This window comes from Macaca fascicularis, chromosome 1, assembly GCF_037993035.2.
Source record: "Macaca fascicularis isolate 582-1 chromosome 1, T2T-MFA8v1.1".
NCBI lineage: Eukaryota > Metazoa > Chordata > Mammalia > Primates > Cercopithecidae > Macaca > Macaca fascicularis.
Window position 1 is genome coordinate 12,567,566 of NC_088375.1, and position 21,335 is coordinate 12,588,900.

The 21,335-nt window shown below is 38.9% G+C and overlaps 1 protein-coding gene across 2 annotated transcripts in view; it reads left to right on the plus strand.

The window, feature by feature from the left end:
* HEATR1 (HEAT repeat containing 1) overlaps window positions 1-21,335 on the plus strand; it is a 55,995-nt gene that overhangs the window by 28,264 nt on the left and 6,396 nt on the right. The window contains exons 21-37 of one of the 2 annotated variants that reach the window (XM_005539715.5): window positions 1,578-1,747; window positions 2,127-2,285; window positions 3,597-3,839; window positions 4,172-4,303; window positions 6,361-6,464; window positions 6,635-6,778; window positions 7,485-7,603; window positions 7,699-7,820; window positions 9,642-9,770; window positions 11,844-12,074; window positions 12,668-12,794; window positions 14,032-14,192; window positions 17,182-17,228; window positions 18,588-18,711; window positions 19,290-19,430; window positions 19,875-20,167; window positions 21,050-21,200. In XM_005539715.5, the coding sequence (XP_005539772.3) occupies window positions 1,578-1,747; window positions 2,127-2,285; window positions 3,597-3,839; window positions 4,172-4,303; window positions 6,361-6,464; window positions 6,635-6,778; window positions 7,485-7,603; window positions 7,699-7,820; window positions 9,642-9,770; window positions 11,844-12,074; window positions 12,668-12,794; window positions 14,032-14,192; window positions 17,182-17,228; window positions 18,588-18,711; window positions 19,290-19,430; window positions 19,875-20,167; window positions 21,050-21,200 (2,597 nt within the window). Of the gene's footprint in view, window positions 1-1,577; window positions 1,748-2,126; window positions 2,286-3,596; window positions 3,840-4,171; window positions 4,304-6,360; window positions 6,465-6,634; window positions 6,779-7,484; window positions 7,604-7,698; window positions 7,821-9,641; window positions 9,771-11,843; window positions 12,075-12,667; window positions 12,795-14,031; window positions 14,193-15,097; window positions 15,179-17,181; window positions 17,229-18,587; window positions 18,712-19,289; window positions 19,431-19,874; window positions 20,168-21,049; window positions 21,201-21,335 lie in introns of those variants that run through there. The other variant, XM_074038933.1, reaches the window with a different exon arrangement.

A 21,335-nucleotide genomic window follows, 5' to 3' on the forward strand; every position in this document is an offset into this window, starting at 1 on the left:
AAAAATAGTAATTATTCCTAATTGACAGCAAAATAGGAGTAACATGATCAAAAAATTCCTCAAATTAAAAGTTAGCATTTTCACTTCATAATTGGGAAAACAAAGGCATTCTTGTTAAAATCATCACTCTCATTGAACGTGATTCTAGAAGTACTAGCTGGCAGAAATAGACAAGTTTCAAATACTTATGGAATGTATGAATATAATAAAGCCGAATGTGGATTGTTAAATGGGACATCTGACTATCCATTTGGAAACATTAGAAAGTTTGACTGCAACCTCATTCCTTAGATAAAAATTTCATGTGAACTAAAGATTTAATATAAACTTAGTTCTGGCATTCGACGAAAGCATGAGGTACATATGATCTCTCTCTCTAAATATAGAGATAGATACTTTCTAAATTCACACAGAGTGGGGAGGGCCTTTTTAAGCAACAGAAAAAAGTAGAAGAAAAATTTGACTCTAACATTTCTCTATCAAAAAGTAAAATCAAAACACAGCAGTCTGGGGCCAAGTGTTTGCAGAGAACAATGCACAGGTGGGTGATTTTCTGTGCACGCTTGTACAAGGCTGTATGCACAGGGGTGTTTGTGGCAGCATTGTTTTGATGACAGAAGAATAGAAACAACTTAAACTTTACCAGTAAGGTACGGTTTTTAAAATATGGAAAATACATTGGAGTATACTTTACAATTAAAAAGAATGATTTGGCCGGGCATGGTGACTCACGCCTATAATCCCATCACTTTGGGAAGCCGAGGTGGGTGGATCACCTGAGGTTGGGAGTTCTAGACCAGCCTGACCAACATGGAGAAACCTCATCTCTACCAAAAATACAAAATTAGCTGGATGTGGTGGCGCATACCTGTAGTCCCAGCTACTCAGGAGGCTGAGGCAGGAGAATCGCTTGAACCTGGAGGCAGAGCTTTCATTATGTTCTCAAAGAAGCTTGTGTTACAAGCTCCAGCCTGGGCAACAAGAGCAAAACTCCCATCTCAAAAAAAAAAAAAAAAAAAAGAATGATTGAATTTGGATATGTGTGTACTTATGGAAAACAGTCCCAAGAGTTGAGATGTGTCTGTTATCCCAGCACTTTGGGAGGCCGAGGTGGGTGGATCACTTGAGGTCAGCAGTTGGAGACCAGCCTGGCCAACATGGTGAAACCCAGTCTCTGCTAACAATACCAAAATTAGCCGGGCGTGTGGCGTGCACCTGTAATCCCAGCTGCTCGAGAGGCTGAGGCAGGAGAATTGCTTGAACCCAGGAGGCGGAGGTTGCAGTGAGCCGAGATTGCACCATTGTACAACGTCCAGCTCAGATATGAGAGTAGTTGGTGTAGAACAGGGTTTATAGTTTGCTCTTATTTGTGTATTTTCAAAAGAATGCACCTGGTAACATGCCTAACCTTTCTCTGGAATATTAAATATTCAAACAGTGAACAGTCTTCGGAGACGGGGTTTGAATTCGAAGGGATTCTTTTTATCTTTTTATCAAGTACCTTTGGTACTATGTAAATTTTGTACTGTTTCAATTTTTAAAATTGTTTCTTAAATTTTTTTCCCCTTTGGTTTTAGTGGTGACATCTTTACTCGTTAACCTGGGAAGCTCCATAAAAGAAGTTCGTAGGGCTGCCATTCAGTGTCTCCAGGCCCTCAGTGGAGTGGCGTCCCCCTTTCATCTGATAATAGATCATTTGATTCCTAAAGCAGAGGAGATCACTTCAGATGCTGCCTATGTTATTCAGGTAAGCTCGTTAGCAAAGAAGATTGAGTGTGTTCATGCCTGTGTGTACTCATGAGCAATTTTCTCTATTCTCGACATTTCACTGTGTAGGGGTTTTGATGGACTAAGTCACTGAATTTAGGAACTGATAGGTCATTGTCTGTACATCTGTCTCCCCCTACTTTTTAAAAGATAGCAATGTCATATTTCAGTTTTGCTCTTTTCATCGGATAAAGGACTAGGGTATAGCTTTTCATAGTAAGCCAACTCTGTGTTTTTAATAACCTTTCTTATTAAGGTTTTAAGGAGAAATGGAAAAGTAAGAATCTTCCAAAATTAATATATTTAGCCTTTGTAGTTTCTTAACCCTTTTTTATCCAATTTCCTTTTTGGTATCTTAGGATTTGGCTACTTTATTTGAAGAACTACAGAGAGAAAAGAAACTGAAGTCTCATCAGAAGTTGTCTGAAACTTTGAAAAACTTACTTAGTTGTGTATATAGTTGCCCATCTTATATAGCAAAAGATTTGATGAAAGTACTTCAGGGAGTCCACGGTGAGGTATGTGCCGTTTAAGTGGATCGTGCATTCCTGTGATGTTACTAAAGAATAGCTGTAACTGCTTGTGGGTGAGAAAGTCCATTGTAAGAGTTGCATGTGTGCGCTCAGAAGAGATAAATGTAATATTAATTTGAGAGGGAGATGAGTTGAGGTAGAGAAGAAAAGATACAAGATACAAAAACAAGTACTGGTGAGTTTCTTTTAATTTTAAAATTAAATGTGTTGTCCCTATCTAATCATTGAGTTTATTTGAAATGAACTTCACAGTCTTGTGTCTCCTGGGGCTGCACTGCTAAAAGAAGCTGTTGGTTTATCTCTGTTTTTCAAGTGAAAATTCTATACAAAGGAATCTATTTGGACACGAGTCTGTGAAAATTCCAAAATCATTTGCTTGTTTGTTATATATAATTAGAGCTTTCATTATGTTCTCAAAGAAGCTTGTGTTACAAAAGAAAGCAGTTGTGAAACACTCGTTGATGTGATGGCATGTGCTAACCAACAAAAAAAAGATTCTGTCATCCCAGTGTTCCAGAAACGCCTGTGTGCTTCAGTCCTGGACTGACTGTGGGCTTAGAGAACTCAAATGAGTCAAATGGATTGAAGACCATTTGATTACATTTTTTTGGTAGGAACAAACAGGTTGCATTCAGCCCCTAGTTGTCCCTGGTATAGTTTAAATTAGGAATTGACAAATTTCTTGTGTAAAGGACCAGATAGGAAATATTTTATGCTTTCGGGGCCACACAGTCTCTGTTGCAGCTACTCATCTCTGCAGTTGTATCAGGAAAGCAGCCACAGACAGGGTGTAAACAAATGAGTATGGCTATGTTTCAATAAATAAAATTTACAAAAACAGGTGGTCTGTTGAATTGACCTGCAAGCCATAATTTGCTGGCCCCTAGTTTAGCAGTTAAAGATTCACATACATAATTTGAAGTAATATTAATTATACCAAGTTGGAAGCATTGAAGGCTACATACAGTGTTTTAGGGGATGTTAAACTTTATTTTTATTCTCTAAAGTTTTAGTTTGTGTTTTCTTTTCTCAAGTCTTGAGGGATGCTCACAGATTATCTTTCTGCTCATCTCTGAAGGGTTTAGAACTTTTGAGCATTACACATGAACTATCAGAAAGGACCTGAGTGCCTCAGTGTGAGTTAATAGCTGTCCCCATGTCTAAGAAGTTGTCATCATTGGGTTTTTTCCTCCAGGCTAAACTCCCATCTTCTGACAGGCTTTGAGTGTCTCTGTAGGGTGAGCAAAAATGTATCAGTATACATAACTATTTACTTACAAGTCTTTCGATCTTTAGATGGTGCTTTCTCAGCTATTGCCTATGGCTGAACAACTGCTAGAAAAGATCCAGAAGGAGCCCACAGCTGTGCTGAGAGATGAGGCCATTGTTTTGCATCTTGCTCTGGGAAAGTATAATGAATTTTCAGCTTCCCTTTTAAATAAGGATCCAAAGAGTCTAGATATATTTATAAAAGCTGTGCACGCAACAAAGGAACTTTACGCAGGAATGCCAACCATTCAGATCACAGCCCTTGAAAAGGTCAGTGATTTCTTTCAGAAACGAAGGCATAGCATGTTCAAGCATTTAAAGGTAGAAGGCAACAGGAACAGCGTTAAAAAAAAACAAAAAAGCTTTAATTTATTTGGAGAAGATAGTTACAGGTGGACTAGGCATGTTTTAAAGGAATATGATGTATTTGACCCATTTTTGAAAACTGAATGTTGTACATGGGTCATTAAAACGAATTGCATTTTAACCGACACAATTAAATGGGAAACAATTTTATATTTTGAGAGAGGTTGATATAAAAATTATTTCTGGAGTTTAAACTTGTTCACTGAACTCAGTTGCCTTTTTTCTACCCCCTCTAGATTACAAAACCATTTTTTGCAGCCATATCAGATGAAAAAGTTCAGCAGAAGCTTTTAAGAATGCTGTTTGATTTATTGGTGAACTGTAAAAACTCACATTGTGCTCAGACTGTCAGCAGTGTTTTTAAAGGGGTAAGCTGCAAACTTCCTGTAATTTTTTTATTAATGTTTAGTGTCTTCTGAAGGACACCATGTTTAAGAGTCCTGCATTTTATAGTGCTTGTAAGAGGTCAGATGTTACCATTAACAAAAATCATGGAAAAGTGAGTCATAGAGAGGCATAAAATAAAAATTTTAAACCTTTACCATTATTTTGTTTTATGAAATATTTGTTGATAATTTTAACCAGATAGGGTGTGTAGGAATGTGTGTGTGTGATCTTACTCATGTTACATGGAATCCACCTACTCCTTTATACCAGGAATAGGAATGAGTGAGTGGCTCAGTATTGAACGGGGTGACATTATTCTACTTAATTGTTTTAGTTTGAATGTTATGTTTTAATTTAACTCTACTTAATTTAGTTGTTTAATGACTTGTAATGGAATTGAAATTCTGCTTGTTGGTTTTATATGTATATTGAAACCTAGCTATTATCAGAATAGCCACCTGGTTATTCTGTTTTTTGAATATAGGATAATATAAAATTCTAGTATCTAGATTCAGCAGTTCTCAGAATTTTAACATATTTACTTAATCTTTTTTCCTTCTTTTTCTTTGCTGAAGTATTTTAAAGAAAATCTCAAAATGTCATGCGCTTTCATCCCTCTGTGCTTCAGTGTGCATCTTTTGAAAAGTGGATACGACTACAATGGCATTAGAATTTAAAAAAATTAATAATTCCTTGATATTATCTAATACCTAGTTCATAATCATATTTCCATGGTTATCTCAAAAGTGTTTTTTATAGTTGTTCTCTTAATCAGAATCCAAAGATTTAGTCGTGATGTTAGAACCTTATAAAAGGAGATATCTGGATCCCACCCCATATCTAAAGAATCTCTGGGGCTATGAATCTGTTTTTGTGCGTGTGTGTATATGTCTTATTCCTGCCCAGCTGATTAGAATATACATATCTAATCCGGCACTTGGAAACCATTGGTATGGATGATTCTATGTTGCGTTACTAGTTTTCCACTCTAAGGGATGAACGTGAAATTGAGTGACTCTGGACTGGAGAAGTGATACCATATCATAATCACGACAAGTGCAGGGCTGTAATTTGAGACTCCCAAGACAAATTATATAGAAAGCAAGTGCATGGTAGTAGGAGAGCTTAGTTAAAATGAAAATCTGAAGATGAATTTATGTTGGCTATTGCTTTAGGTTTATACCCTTCCCTACTTTGCTTTCTTCTCATTCTGGTTTTTCAAGAGGTCTGTAACAAGGTAGTAGCCTCCAGTGCTGGGTGGGTGCAGATGTATGTCCAGTAAGTCATTCTTCTCTCTTAATTGAATAAATCCTTCCTAGGGGTTAATGTCTGATTTTAGTCTTAATATTTTTAAGGAAATGTTGGAAAAATTGGAATCACAAAAAAACACATTTTTAGGAGGCTTCAAATATAGTACTAATTAAGTGCTAATTGAATTGAGCTAAGATCTAGTCCAAATGAGAACATCTTAAAGAATTTAAAGGATTATTAGAAGGAAAGTGTTAGCCCAAATTCCTCCCTCTTCTATTTGACAGTGGGCTAGGGAGCATATGAGATACTTGCTAGACATGTCATATCAGCCAGAAATAAGATTGGCCTTAAATGTCAGGCCAGTTGTACTTTGACTACAAAAATTATTTTGGTTACCAGAATACACTCGATTATATGAAACACTCTCATGGTCTGTGACAATAAATATACACCGTATGCTAAATTAAGTATATACTGGTGAGAGTATAGGTATGCAAGGTACACTAAGTGAAGCATACCAAGGTACAGAGCAATGTGTATAGTATGTTTCTATTTATGTTTTTTAATAGAATCTTTATTTAGCCATTGGTATACGGAAAGTTTTTAAAAGGATGCTTAAGAAATTGTCAGTGATGTTTGCCTTTGGTGATTGGGCTAGGGTATGGAGTGGCATAAAGACATAAAAATGGACGTAAATGCTTTCATTGTATGTCTTAATCTAACATATATTGCTCTAATTTTATCCCAATGGATTATATCATCAACTGTTCTTCCTTCAATATTTCAGATTTCCGTTAATGCTGAACAAGTCAGAATAGAACTGGAGCCACCAGATAAAGCTAAACCCTTGGGCACAGTTCAGCAAAAAAGAAGGCAAAAAATGCAGCAGAAGTAAGAGCTACAAATGCATTGAGCACTTGCTGTTGTTCCCCTGACTCGGAATGTTATGAAATCTTGGAACTTTTTGATACCCATCAATTTGCTATAATAAAGCACAATGGTTTTTACTTAGCACATGATAGGGTTTGCTTTTCCAACTTTTTGTCTTCTCCATTTTCCAGAAAATCACAAGATCTAGAATCTGTCCAGGAAGTTGGAGGTTCCTACTGGCAAAGAGTAACTCTCATCCTGGAATTACTGCAGCACAAAAAGAAGCTCAAAAGTCCTCAGATATTGGTGCCAACTCTTTTTAACTTGCTATCAAGGTAGTGACACTTGGCTTTGATCTGTGAGAGAACAGGACTCTGATTCTTGCCCATCTTATCTAACATTCTCTTTTCAACATACTCTTCTCTTGTTTAGATAGTCTGTAAAATAAAGCAAGTACTATAGGTGAAATTAAAAGATTGGTTTTAGGTATCCATTGCCAGTACCCCAAACTGACCTTAGTGTCCTGTGTCACGTAGTAAAAGACCACTCACTTTACAGCCTACTTCCCTCTGAACTTTTCAGTAACATGCCTGGGGCATCATTACTTGTATTTCAAGATATAATGTTGAATTTATATAGATACATATGTGTGTGTATATATAGTATTTGCTATCTATATTTTCATATATAGATGTATATATTTTATATATATAGATTTGTGTGTGTGTGTGTGTAAATTGAGTATGAATTGTAGAGTGTGCTTTCATGTGAAAGGCAAAGTAATTCTGAAGGTTGTCCTGTAAGATTCCAAATAGGTTAATAGAAAGTGCAATAGAGAGGAAGTGGAATTTGACATAGCACCTGTCTATATGAGAGAAAATTAGAGTTAGAAATCTTATATCTTATTTCTAGACTTCATGTTTAATGGTAGTATTTTAGTTATTCCTTATTGAATATGAGTTCTGGACAACGGTCATTAATGCAGCCATGAATTGTACAACTTTTACATTTCCCATCATTTCTCTTTTGGGTGTCCTGAAGGTGTTTAGAGCCCTTGCCACAAGAGCAGGGAAATATGGAATACACCAAACAGTTAATTCTTAGTTGTCTGCTCAACATCTGCCAGAAACTCTCTCCGGATGGTGGCAAAATACCCAAAGGTAGGTACTTTTTGGAAGGAAAGGTTAGAAAAATTACCTGCTTTGAGTGTGAGTGCACCTGCCACTTAGGGTTTTTGTCTTTCTCACCACTGTAGATGTTTTAGATGAGGAGAAGTTCAATGTGGAGTTGATAGTTCAGTGCGTCCGCCTTTCGGAGATGCCGCAGACCCATCACCACGCCCTTTTACTTTTGGGCACTGTGGCTGGAATATTTCCGGTAAGTGTTAATCATACAAGGTTTTAGCAGATATTTCAAGATTTTTCTTCCACAGAAATGCACTGGCACCTATTGATTTTAAATTTAATCAGGTAGGCTTTGGAATCTTCCAGCACCCGTGAGAGTCAGCCCTGCCTCTTCATAGCTGGGACTGTCTGAGCCAGTTGATCTTGCTAAGCTTTGGTTTCCCTTTTTATCAAGTGGGAATAATAACCTTCTTCACTGGATTGTTGGGGGAATTCAGTTGGATAATTTATGGTTAGTACTTAGCACAATACCTGGCACACTATCTATCTAATAAAACAGCGGGCATTAGTGTTATTTGGTAAAAGTTAATATCTCATTTATCCTCAAGTAATCCTCAAAATAACCTTTAACCAGTGACTTAAGAAAATTAATTTGATCACACACTATGTGATTTAAAGAAATCATGTCCCTTTTATGAAAAACATCATTTAAACATTTGTAAAGAGATTGAAACTATTTTCATATTGCAGATTTAGGTCAGAGGTTTTTAACCTGGGGTTCTCTGTGAGCTTTAGGGGATCTTAATGTACTGAAATCATATGCAAGGTTTTATGTCTATGGGGTTTTTTTTTTTTCTTGTAAGACAGTCTGTGCTCTCAAAGGGGTTGATAATCCAAAAATAGGTAAGAATCATTAATATTTTTTGTTTTTGTTGAAATATTATTCAGATGCCATAAAATTCACCCATTTAATAAGTATACAGTTTAGTCTATTCACAAAGTTTGTGTAATCACCACCACGATCTACTTTAAGAGCATTTTCATCACCCCAGAAAAGAAACTCTACACCCATTAACAGTCACTCTTCCTCCCCCTCCTCTCTGCCACCACCACCACCACCCTGCTCCTGGCCACTAGTAATTCATTTTCCGTCTCTGTTGATGCCTATGCTGGATGTGTCATATAAATTGAGCCATGCAGTATGTGGCCCTCTGTGTCTGGTTTCTTTTGCTTAGCATAACGTTTTTGAGGTTCATTCATGTTGAAGCTTGAATCCGTATTCCTTTTATGACTGAATAATATTGTTGTATGTGTATGCCACATTTTGTTTATCTCTTCATCGGTTGATGGACATTTGGGTTGTTTCTACTTTGGGGCTATTATAAATTATGTTGCTATGAATATTCTAGACCAGGTTTTGTGTGGACACGTTTTCATATCTCCTGGGTATATTTACCTAGGAGTGGAATTATTGGGTCAAACGGAATTTTATGTTTAACTTTTGAGTAACTTGCGAGACTATTTTCCATAGTGGCCACACCATTTTGCTTACAGCCTGTAAAGATCCCAATTTCTTCACATCCTTGCCAGTACTTGCTATTGTCTTTTTTATCACCATTCTAGTGGGTGTGAAGTAGTATTTGTGCTTACATTCTTTTCGTATGAATTTTTTCTTTGGAGAAATGTCTTTTCAAATCCTTTGCCTGTTTTTTAATCAGGTTATTTCTCTTTTTATTGGTGAGTTGTAATGAATCATCGAAATGGAAAATGTTAGCCTGAGCAGGAATATCACTTGTGGCCAGGAGTTCAAGACCAGCCTGGGTAACATAGCAAGACCCCATCCTTATAAAAAGGAAAAAGAAAAAAAATTAGCTGGGCATGGTATTGTGCACCTGTAGTCCTAGCCACTCAGGAGGCTGAGGTGGAAGGATTGCTTGAGCTCAGGAGTCCAAGGTTACAGTGAACTATGATCACACAACTGCACCCCAGCCTGAATGACAGAGCGAGACCCTGTCTCTTAAAAAAAAAAAAATTAGTAGAAATAGAAAATGTTGATAGTTATGTTTTCTTTCAGGATAAAGTTCTACACAATATCATGTCTATTTTTACATTTATGGGAGCCAATGTCATGCGCCTGGATGATACTTACAGTTTTCAGGTTATTAACAAGACGGTGAAAATGGTTATTCCTGCACTTATTCAGGTAAGCTCTCTTTTTACCATCCTGGGGTTTCTTTTTTTAATTTAAGAATTTTGCATATAAATGACATTAAAAGCCTGGGGTTTTTTTTTTTATATCCTCAACAATTGTATAAAAGCCTTTCTGAAATGCTCAGATACATTGCCCTTAAGTTTTAGAATGCTGAAGCTAAGAAGCAGTCTGGGCAATGTCTTTCCCAATAATCCAAACATGTTATAGCTGGTTCTGCTGTGCTCTGTGTGTGTGTACCTGTAAGTGTCTTAACATCATTTGGATGGGGTAAATTTACATCCACCATCTATTTCAGGACACTGCATCAGTTTGATAGTACCTTCTTACATGTTGATGAGGATAGGAACTTTTAGAGCTGCAGTGACAAATTTGTTAATATGCAGTTTAGCAGATGTTTGCCAAGCATTAACTCAGAGAGAGAGGTGAGATGTTCTCTCTCCCAGTAAGGAATGAACAATTCAAAAGTTAAAAGTAGCCTCAAGAATAAAAGAGCTTGGTCATCTGCTTGAGTTTTCTATGTACCCTCACTTGTTAATTAATGTCTTTTCTCATGCTATTGACCATCCCAGGGATCACCATATTCAGCACCTTCTTTTAACCTTAGTATTAGATTGGTGTTCTCAGTGTCCACCAAGTTGGCAAATATAGGATATATACCTAAAAAGAAAAATAATAATATGCATTCATATGGTCAGTGCCAGTCAAGTAAATGCTAAAGAGTTCAGAATAGGAGATAGTCCATATGGGACAGGATGACCAGAAGGTTCTGTAAGAAAATTTGAACCGGTGTGAAAGAAGATAGGATTTGTTCAGTGATGGCAGAGCCAATAGTATGAGAAAAGGCGTGATCTAGGAATGTTCACAGCGTGTTTGAAGAATGTAATGGTGATAGATGGATGGAGAGCAGAGAGTTGAGGCAGGTAGACGCTGGTTTAGTCATTCATTCAAGTGTTTTCTGTCATTTATTCAACAACTGTATTTTGATCGCCAGTACCTGGAATAAAATGGTTCAAACTTTATTCCGAAAGCAGCAAGAAGTTGTTGGCCTTTCCTGTGCTCTGCTTATCTTCATTCTTCTTGAGGCACAACCCAAATCCTGCGTGATTTGTGCAGCGTTCCCAGGCAGCCTAAGTGGACTCGCTATCAGTGTCACGTATTTGCCATCTGCCGTTACTGCCTCCTGTTATCTTTTCACATATGTATTCTGTGTCTTTTGTTTGTTTTTTTGAGACTGAGTTTTGCTCTTGTTTCCCAGGCTAGAGTGCAATGGCATGATCTCGGGTCACTGCAACCTCCACTTCCTGGTTTCAAGTGATTCTCCTGCCTCAGCCTCCCGAGTAGCTGGGACTACAGGCAGGAACCACCACACCCAGCAATTTTGTATTTTTAGTAGAGATGGGGTTCACCATGTTGGCCTGGCTGGTCTTGAACTCCTGGCCTTAGATGATCTGCCCACCTTGGCCTCCCAAAGTGTTGGGATTATAGGCGTGAGCCACTGCGCTCGGCCATGTATCCTGTTTCATACAGAAAATAAACCTCCTTTGGGGCAGGGCTCATATCATACACTTTGTATTCCCCTCAGGGCTAAATAGCACCTGGGACATGACAGTTACTTACTGAATATTTATTGTTAGGGCTTTGATTATTAAAACTCTTATGGCTGACTGAGTGTGGTGACATGCCCCTGTAACACCAGCACGTTGGGGGCTGAGGTGGGATGATTTGAGGCCAGGAGTTTGAGACCAGCCTGGTCAACATAGCAAAAGCCCGTCTCTACAAAATTTTTTAAAAAGTGGTGGGGGGGGTTCTGGGATGTCCCAGCTTCTTGGGAGGCTGGGGTAGGAGGATCGCTTTGAGCTTAGGAAATCCAGGCTACGCTGAGATATGGTCACGCCACTGCACTTCAGCTTGGGCCACGGAGAAAGACCCTGTCTCTAAAAAAATAAATAAAATTCTTCTGGTAACTTCTTGGGGCCCATCTAAAAACCTTATCTTGTCCACCTAAAGCTTGTTTTGTGGAAGATTACTTGCACCTACTTACTGTCTCTGCTTGCTGTTTTGCAGTCTGACAGTGGAGATTCTATAGAAGTTTCAAGAAACGTTGAAGAGATCGTGGTAAAAATCATTAGTGTATTTGTGGATGCACTGCCACACGTCCCGGAGCACAGGCGCCTGCCCATCCTTGTTCAGCTTGTTGATACGCTGGGTGCAGAGAAATTCCTCTGGGTTCTCCTCATCTTGCTTTTTGAACAGTATGTCACAAAAACAGTGCTGGCGGCTGCCTATGGAGAAAAGGTCAGAACCTAGAGTGGGAAGATAAGGAAAATGGTGATTTACACAGATTTTATGTTATTGTCCAGTTTAAACATGGGGCTGGTGATGCCTAATGTGTGTTATTTGGAACCTTTTTGCTCAGAACCTTTTTCAAAAAGGTTTTTGGCATTTAAAAAAATTTCATTCAGAGCCCGTAGCACTCTGAATATCCTCAGTTGCAGCAAAACATCTGAGGGTGAATTAACTTTTCTGAGAAACAGATCTGGTGCCATGCAGGTGGTTCTGTTTTGAGCCCAGGAGAGTATGGCTGATGAGTAATGAAACAGCATCTCTTCAAAGTGGTTTTGAAGGCAGTTTGTGGGGAAATGGAGCCTCCGTGTCCCTGAAGTTAGTAAGACACAAACACGGGTGATTGTTTGGAAAAGCCCTGTTTGGATAAGCCAAGGACCATTTTTAAATGACTTCTTAGACATGGGATCTGGGAGTAGATCTCGACCTACTGTAAATAAAGTAGTATACTCTTTTCTGCTAGAAATCCTAACGCACATTATCCTGAAATTATGCCTTCACAATTCCTAAGTACAGATTTATGACTTTTTTCTCTTTCTACACAGGATGCTATTTTAGAAGCAGACACTGAATTTTGGTTTTCAGTCTGTTGTGAGTTTAGTGTCCAGCATCAGATACAAAGCTTGATGAATATCCTCCAGTACTTACTAAAGCTGCCAGAGGAAAAAGAAGGTAAGCGTAGATCGGGTGTCACTTACCGTTCAATCTGAAAGCTAAGGAGAAACAGAAGAGAATGTAGGTTATCCTTAGTACATCTTCAGAAGGATTTTTAAAGTAAGTTAATCATTTTAATTTGATTGTGTACTTTCTTGAATCCTTATGGAAAATAGTCGGAATTCCATTTGCCATTCCTCACACATTGTCTTTTATACCTCTGTGCCCTGTGCTTACATCTTGGCTGTGGAATGTTGCTGGTATCCAGGATGAGTTAGGTTCGAATGACAGTAAATGATCAGGACCTCGTTAGCTGTCTCTCAGCTTCTCATTAAAATATCTGAAGACATGTACATGAAAAGAAAAAAAGTAGGTACCACAGGAGTGGCAGCAAAATATTAAAATTGTACCATACAGCAGAGCCTTGAAGAAAATCCCACTAACCGCAGCACCACTGAGGCTGGCTTGGGAAAGGGTTAATGAAGCCAGGTGTGATGGTATCAGCCTGTGGTCCCAGCTACCCAGGAGAGTGAGACAGGAGGATTACTTTAGCCCGGTTCAAGACCAGCCTTAGCAACATAGTAAGACCCCATCTCTAAAAATATTTTTTTCGTTAAGAAAGGGTTGACATGTTGAAAGTTCTTAGTTTTCTACTCTTCGAAGCAGAACAACAAGGCACGTTAGAAAGAAGATACTCTAAGAGCTCCGCGGAGACTGTTTTCTGCATGGCCAGCCATTGGCCCTGTCATCCCTGTTTGGCCGGGCAGTGACTTGTCCTATCCTGCAGTCAGCTCAGGTTTGGCAGGGACAGACACGGGAGGTCCCTGGAGAGTATGTGGTGATGTGGGTAAGGAAATGTCTTAGCAGTAAGTCATTCTGTAGGATAGTGGTTTTTAACACTGCACTGCCAACCCCATTTACATTAGATACATTTAATAAAGAAATCTACATCTGCAGTTGGAAGTTCAAGGCTCCTTCTGTGATATGGTCTTCTTCCATTTGATTGTCCACTTTCCCTGTTTTGTTTTTTGTCTTAAACACTCACTTCTCAGGGCCATTGGGTACTTTCTTGGCAAATACACTCATGTTTTTCACTAATTTAGAAGAGGAGAAACTGGATGTAATAGATGAATAAATTTCTCTGTGAAAATGTTATCCCATTAACCATCCTTTACTTGAAACGTCATATCTATTAATTCTGTATGAAGGATTTGGGTGAAAGTGAGTTGGGTCACTTGTTTTGTTGCTGTTTCAGAAACCATTTCCAAAGCAGTGTCTAATAAGAGTGAATCACAAGAAGAAATGCTACAGATTTTTAATGTAGAGACTCACACTAGCAAGCAACTGCGGCATTTTAAATTTTTGTCAGTGTCCTTCATGTCTCAGCTCCTGTCTTCCAATAATTTTCTGAAAAAGGTAATATGTTCTTTAAATGTGTTTATAAAAAGGTAATTCTGCTGTTTCCAAGGGAACTGTGTTTTCAGTTAGTAGAAGTAGCTTGGTAAATGGCTTATGAAAATGTGAGGCATGCCTTTAAAGATAATAGAAAAAAAAGTACATTTCACTCTGAAAAACTGTTCGTCACGATCTACTGAGATTGAACATAATGTAAACTCTATGTTCAGTGGTTTCATTCTTAAGTGTTGTGTACCCACCAGAAGTATATGAACATGTACACCAAAAAAACTACAAGAATGTTTATAATATTCATAACATTCTTCGTGGTAGCACAAAGTTGGTAACAACTCAAATGTCTACCAGCAGAGTAGATAAATTGCCTGTGTTTTATTTTATTTTGTGAGACAGGTCTCACTCTGTGTCCCAGGCTGAAGTGCGGCAGACTCATCGTGGCTCACTGCAACCTGGAACTCCTGGGCTCAAGCAATCCTTTTGCCTCAGCCTCCCAAGTAGCTGGGACTATAGGCGTGTGCCACCTACGTCTGGCTAATTTTAAAACTTTTTTTTATAGAGATGAGTTCTCGCTATATTGTCCAGGCTGATGTCAAATTCCTGGCCTCAAGCGATCCTCCTACCTCAGACTCCCATAGTGCTAGGATTACAGGCATGAGCCACCATGCCGAGCCTTTCTTTACCATGCCCAGCCTTTCTTTACCTGGATATAGTGAGTTCTGCATGTATGATTTGTGTACATCTCTGTGTATTAAACTTGTTTAAACAATGAGAGAAAAGGGAGGAAAGAAAGGAATATCATGACCAGGAATATAAAAATGGTTTGACATTAGAGTACTGTAAAGTACATTAAGTCCTATAATGCATTAACAGATGAAGAAGGGAAAACATGATCATTTTACATTTTACAGTGAAATAATTCAGCAGATTCAATACTCATTCACAACTTAAGAAAATCCTCTCGGCGGTGCAGGATAGATGGGAATTACTCTGGCCTAATAAAGGTGACAATCTGAAGCTTGTGGTTTATATCATACCTAATGATGAAATATTAATGGTGTGCCTGCTGCAGTCAGGGACAAGAATGCCCTCTGTCATTGTTTCTATTCAGAAAAGAAATGAAGTGTAAGCAACAGGAAAGAAGAGAATCAGCAATTAGAACTAATAATGAGTTCAGTAAGCTAGCTTGAGAGAGATCAGTGTAGACACTATCTAGAGATAAGTGTAGGTCGTGATCTGTATCAAGTAAGCTGGCTGAACTAATTAGTCTCGCACACCGTTACTAATATTATTCCTCAAATTAGAAAACAGAGTAGATAAAAAAGATTTCCTGTATAATAAAAACAAACTTAAAAAAAACATAAGCTTATAAGGTACCAAGAACAAGCCTGACAAAAATATGTGCACAAATATTATGGAGGAATGTCCAAGATATGAAGGGACACAGAAGAAAACTTGGAGGAAATGGAGAGACACTGTTTACGCATAAGAAGCCTCGCTATTTAAAGATGGCAGATCTGCCCAGATTAGTCTAGAAACTTAATGTGCTTTTTCAATTATATCATTTTAAGAAATTACATTGATACATTGATACCAAACTGTAAGGGGCCAAGGACAGGGGTATGGTGCAGGAGTACCATCTGATACCATACCATACATCTGATACCATACTATACCATCTGATACCATACCATACATCTGATGATGGACCAGTACGACTGAACAGTAGGCCCAGAAACACATGCAGGCGTAGGTAAGAAGTGCAGTAGGTGGTTTTACAAAGCAGTTGGGGGAGAGAATGGTTCAAGTGCTGGCCCTGGCATGATTTGTTTTCCATTTGGGGAAAAGTCTGATGTCACACCTTATAGAAAAGACAACTTTAGTCAGAGTAAAACTTCATTGTGAAAAACAACAGTTCAAATGTTTAGAAGAAAATCAAGGAGAACATGATCGTGACTGGAGGATAGAAAAGAATTTCTTTAAAATTTTGATTCACTAGAAGGCCACAGCCTAAGAGAAGATTATTGCTCTGCATAAATAAAAAAACATCAGTTTCCGTTAGAACAACTGGCAAAGAAGATGAATTCACTGAAGAGGGATCACAAATGGCCAATTAATGTACAATGTCATTTAGCCTCTCCAGTAAGCAGGAAATGTGAATAAATGTGATACCCATCAAATTGGCAAAACTGTTGAAGTTGTTAATCCCAGGGAGTGGGCAGGTAGTGGCAGACAGCGTGATTGTTCCAACCACTTTGGAAAGCAGTTGGCAGGATCCCATGAGGTTGAAAGTTCTGGAAATTCCTATGATCTGGTCATTCCCTTCCTTAGGCATATATGTTGTAAAAACTTGCCTAGATGCTCAAAGGGACATAAAAATGTTCTTCTCTAGCATTGCTAATAAAAGGGGAAAAAAATGGACATAAACTGAACATCTGGCAACAGAGGCAAATGGATAGATAAGTTGTATTTATAGAGGAATATCATATGCAGTTAAAATGAATGAACTAGAACATAAGTCACCATGCATAGATCTCAAAAATATGTTTCCAGAAAAACATGTTGTTCCATGATATGTACTGTTTGAAACATTTGGTAGCAGATTTGGGATGATGGTTGTGTTTGTGGGACTTGGGTAATGGGAGAATAGGACCAAGGAGCAGTACTTGGGGGATTCCAGCTGAAATCTGTAATGTTTAACTTCTCAAACAATGATATGTGTGCTCACCAGATCAGCATGTCATAGAATTCAGTAGCGGTAATTCAGTGTTGATTGCTGTATTTTTCTGAACCATTGTAGTACTAGAATGTAATTAAATTAAGATAAATAGAGTTACTACAGTATAATGAGGATGATATGAACCTGATTAAATTGTAATGTCAGAAAAAGTTGCTATGGAAAGTTTGAGTGAATGGTCCAAGTTTCATTGAACTGACTTGAAATGACTTTTATTATCAACTTTTATATTCTAATGACATCTTCTTTAAAAATTAGGTAGTTGAGAGTGGTGGTCCTGAGATTTTAAAAGGCCTTGAAGAGAGGTATGTTTACTTTTCTTTTTTTACTTTTTATTTGGGAATGACTTCAAACTTATAGAAAACCTGGAAAAATAGTACAGAAAAGTCATATACTCTTTACAACCAGGTTCACTTTTGCCACATTTACCTTAACGTTCTCGCTACGTAGGGTTTTTTTCTCTGAGCCATGTGAAAGTAAGTCATATATATTATGTCTCTAAGAATAAGAGATGTTCTTATAAAACCACAGTACATTGATCAAATTCAGAAAATTTAACATTGGTCCAATCCAGTGATGTAATCTACAGTTCCTATTCCAGTCTCCCAAGTTATCCCAGCACTGTCCTTTACACCGCATGTGTTTCTGCTTCACAATCCATGTCAAGTTTCGGTATCGTATTGAGTTGCCATATCTGTTTAGTGTCTTTTCATCTGGCCCTGATTTCTGTGGGCTCATGAATTCTTTATTCCATGGATTATAATCCATATGTTGCCATTATATATTTGGGTGCAGGAATTTTCCTTTCACTCTCATGTCCTCGGAGGGGGTGCCTCCTGGCCTTGCTGTGTACCTCCTTTTCAGATGCAGGGCGTTCCCAGGGCCACTGTCCTGCCCTGTCCGCTGGAAAGTGCCTGCCCTGTAGCCAGGATTGTGAGCTGATGAGCTCCAGTCCTGTGGGCCGACTTTTAGCGCTATGTGTAGGACTTTCGTTTTTGGAGCTGATTTGTCTGAGCCCCCTTCTCCCCTCCTCTGCTGTGCTATGTCAACTTCTGTCTCCACTCTTCCTTCTAGCTCCCACCTCAGGCTGGCAGCAGTGGGGGGATCTCCAGTGGTAGTTGTGTTGGAATTTGATGTGTGCTTTTCTAATTACAGGTTATTTGAAGTTTATAGTCTTTTTTTTTTTTTTTTTTTTTTTGGTCTCCTAATGTGAAAGAAGTGGGTTATATGTTCATTTGTATTAATATTTCTCTTTATACAAATGGTGTGTGCGTGTGTGTGCATGTGTGTGTGTGCACACACCTGCCATTAACCTAGGACCATAATTCCCTGAACACCCCACTTGGACAGCACAGTGAGACCCACTGAGCATGAGCTAGATATGAGTGAGTTCCTTAAATGCATTCAGCATCTGTTGTTTATTCCTCACCTCACAGTCTGAGCGAGGACGATGCTTCTGCGCGGAAGTGCCTAGTTACTTCTTGATGATCTCTGTCTATGGCAGTAATCCCTCATTTCCTTTCTGTCCGAGTAGTTTTTGAAATAATTTAGTACAGAATTATTTAATTGGTCTTTCTACTTGAAACATTTAGCATGAGATAGACATGAGCGAGTTCTCTGAGTGCCTTCAGCTGCTGTTTGCTGAGCGAGGCTGCGTGTTTCAGGTTGCTGGAGACCGTTCTCGGCTATATCAATGCTGTTGCACAGTCCATGGAAAGGAACGCAGACAAACTCACTGTGAAGTTCTGGCGTGCGCTCCTTAGTAAAGCTTACGACCTGTTGGACAAGGTAGGTTTTCATTTCTCCCTGGAATTAATTGTTTCGTTGCTGTTTTTTATATTACTGTGAAATCATTTAAAGGTTTTAAGAAAAAACTTAGCAATTCCTTTTATGAATACAATGAAGCTCAGATTTTTCTTAGAAAATAATCTCGTGATGACTAGAAATAAATTTGTCTGGAAAAAATTGTTTCCCTACCAGTTATGAGAATATGTACCTCATATATTTTAAAAATTAAGTCATGTAATATATAATGTTCTACTTTATTCAAGTAGAATACAATAAAAATATGAAGTATGTTACATGCATATCACTGGCCTTGAAATTAGGATTGCTAATTCAAATCTAGCTAAATGGTTTAGCTTCATGCCTTTGACACTTCCTCCTGACATCAAGCTTTTGTTTTGTTTGATAATGTGTGGTTAGTAATGCCTACCTGAAAGGTTATTTTAAGAATTAAATAAGAAAATGTGTGTGAAAGTGCCTGGTGCCTGGAGGTGTGCAATGGACAGCAGTCTGTCTTAACTGAAGTTGATCTTTTTTTAATTTTTTTTTCTTATCATGTTAAATATAAAACTTCTCTTCAGGTCAATGCCTTGCTGCCCACAGAGACATTCATTCCTGTGATCAGAGGGCTGGTGGGCAATCGCCTGCCATCTGTTCGGCGGAAAGCGCTGGACCTTTTGAATAACAAGCTACAGCAGAATATATCCTGGAAGAAGACAATAGTGAGTGAAGACCCAGGACACACCCATTTACTTTGCTTTATCAAGGAGCTGCATTTAACTCCCTTCAGTTTCTCTAGTGGTACAATTTCAAATTGAAGTATATTATTATCTGAATATAATACCATGACATGTTTTAAAATGTGATGTTAATTCTAATGGGAATACATGTGTGTTGTAAGAGCTCTTAGAATGAAATTTCAGCCTATTGGAATTCTTACTACACAGCTTTGTGGCTTTAGCCTTAGCATAATTCTAAGTCCCTTTTACTCCAAATTGTATGCGTGAAAAACTGGTTAGAACATGCATTTTGCTTACCATGACTGTGTGACTCAGGACCCCCGAGTCTGATTTCCATTTGGACAGTCTCAAGCTGTGACAATGGGAAAAATGGACAAACATTTTTTGCAGCTTTAATGATTTGGGGATTCTGGCTGTCCCCTTCAGGTTACCCGTTTCCTAAAACTGGTTCCAGACCTTTTGGCCATTGTGCAGCGTAAGAAAAAGGAAGGGGAAGAAGAACAAGCAATCAACAGACAGACAGCATTGTATACCTTAAAGCTTTTATGCAAGAATTTTGGTGCAGAAAATCCAGATCCTTTTGTCCCAGTGCTGAGCACTGCTGTGAAACTGATTGCTCCAGAGAGAAAGGAGGAGAAGAATGTCTTGGGAAGCGCGCTGCTGTGTGTAGCAGAGGTGACCTCCACCCTGCAGGCGCTGGCCGTCCCCCAGCTTCCCAGGTATGCGGCCGGAGACTTAAACAGGAGCTGTTACCGCCTGGCACACATTGAAAAATAACACCTTGGTGACTTTTTTCTTTTTCCTCTGAGTAGACGTTGCATAAAATTGGATTTGTTAAAGAATTGATCTTGCAGGGTGTGGTGGCTCAAGGCTGTGATCCCAGCACTTTGGGAGGCCAAGGCAGGGAGATCGTTTGAGCCCAGGAGTGTGATGCTATAGTAAGCTATGACTGCACCACTGCACTGTAGCCTGGGCAACAGAGTGAGACCCTGTCTCTTAAAAAAACAATAAAAATAATCTTCAAACGGAAAGACAGCCTTCCCATTTATCTTCAGATGCACTGCTTTGTGATGTTAATCGTCCCCCATTCTTCCTTCCTTTTGTCTAGCATAGTCAAAAAGCAGTGGGTGAAGGTTCTCGGCAGAGGGGCCCACCCAGTTAGGCAAGGCCAAAGCTGCGTTCTGTTGCCAAATGTGGAAGTTAGAAGCTCCTGGCTGTGGTAGTTCCTTACTGTACACAGCCAGTATGTTCCTTAACCTGTTAGAGCGTTACTGTCTATGAAACAGAGACAGTATCTGCCTCATAGGATTTCTGTAGGGCAGTGCTTGCAAGGAGTTTTGCATAGTGCCTGAAACATAGTAAGTGTTCAGTTAATGAAAGCCATTGTTAATTTTTAAATTACGGTTGTGTCCGTACTGTTGGCACTGGGAGATCTCTTGTGCTTAGCCACATAAAATGTGTAGACAACGCTTTTTAGGCTGTGAGGTAGAGAGAGATATGAGGGAACAGGCAGTTTGTTGTTTTTTTCCTAATGCCTCTGCTGCATTCCCTAGCCTCCGTTTCTGCTTTCAGTTCCTCTAAAGCTCTTACTCCATTTCTAGCCTGATGCCATCGTTGCTGACAACAATGAAGAACACCAGCGAGCTGGTCTCCAGCGAGGTCTACCTGCTCAGTGCCTTGGCCGCCCTGCAGAAGGTTGTGGAGACTCTCCCGCACTTCATCAGCCCCTACCTGGAAGGCATTCTCTCCCAGGTGAGCCACGATGACCGCGACACGCTACACGGGGTGGCTGGGGCAAGTAAAAGATCACAGATTTCGTGATTGTTTTTTCTTTAAGGGTTAGTTTCTGTTTGACAGAAAGGAGTCTTATTTCTAAAGAGATGTGCT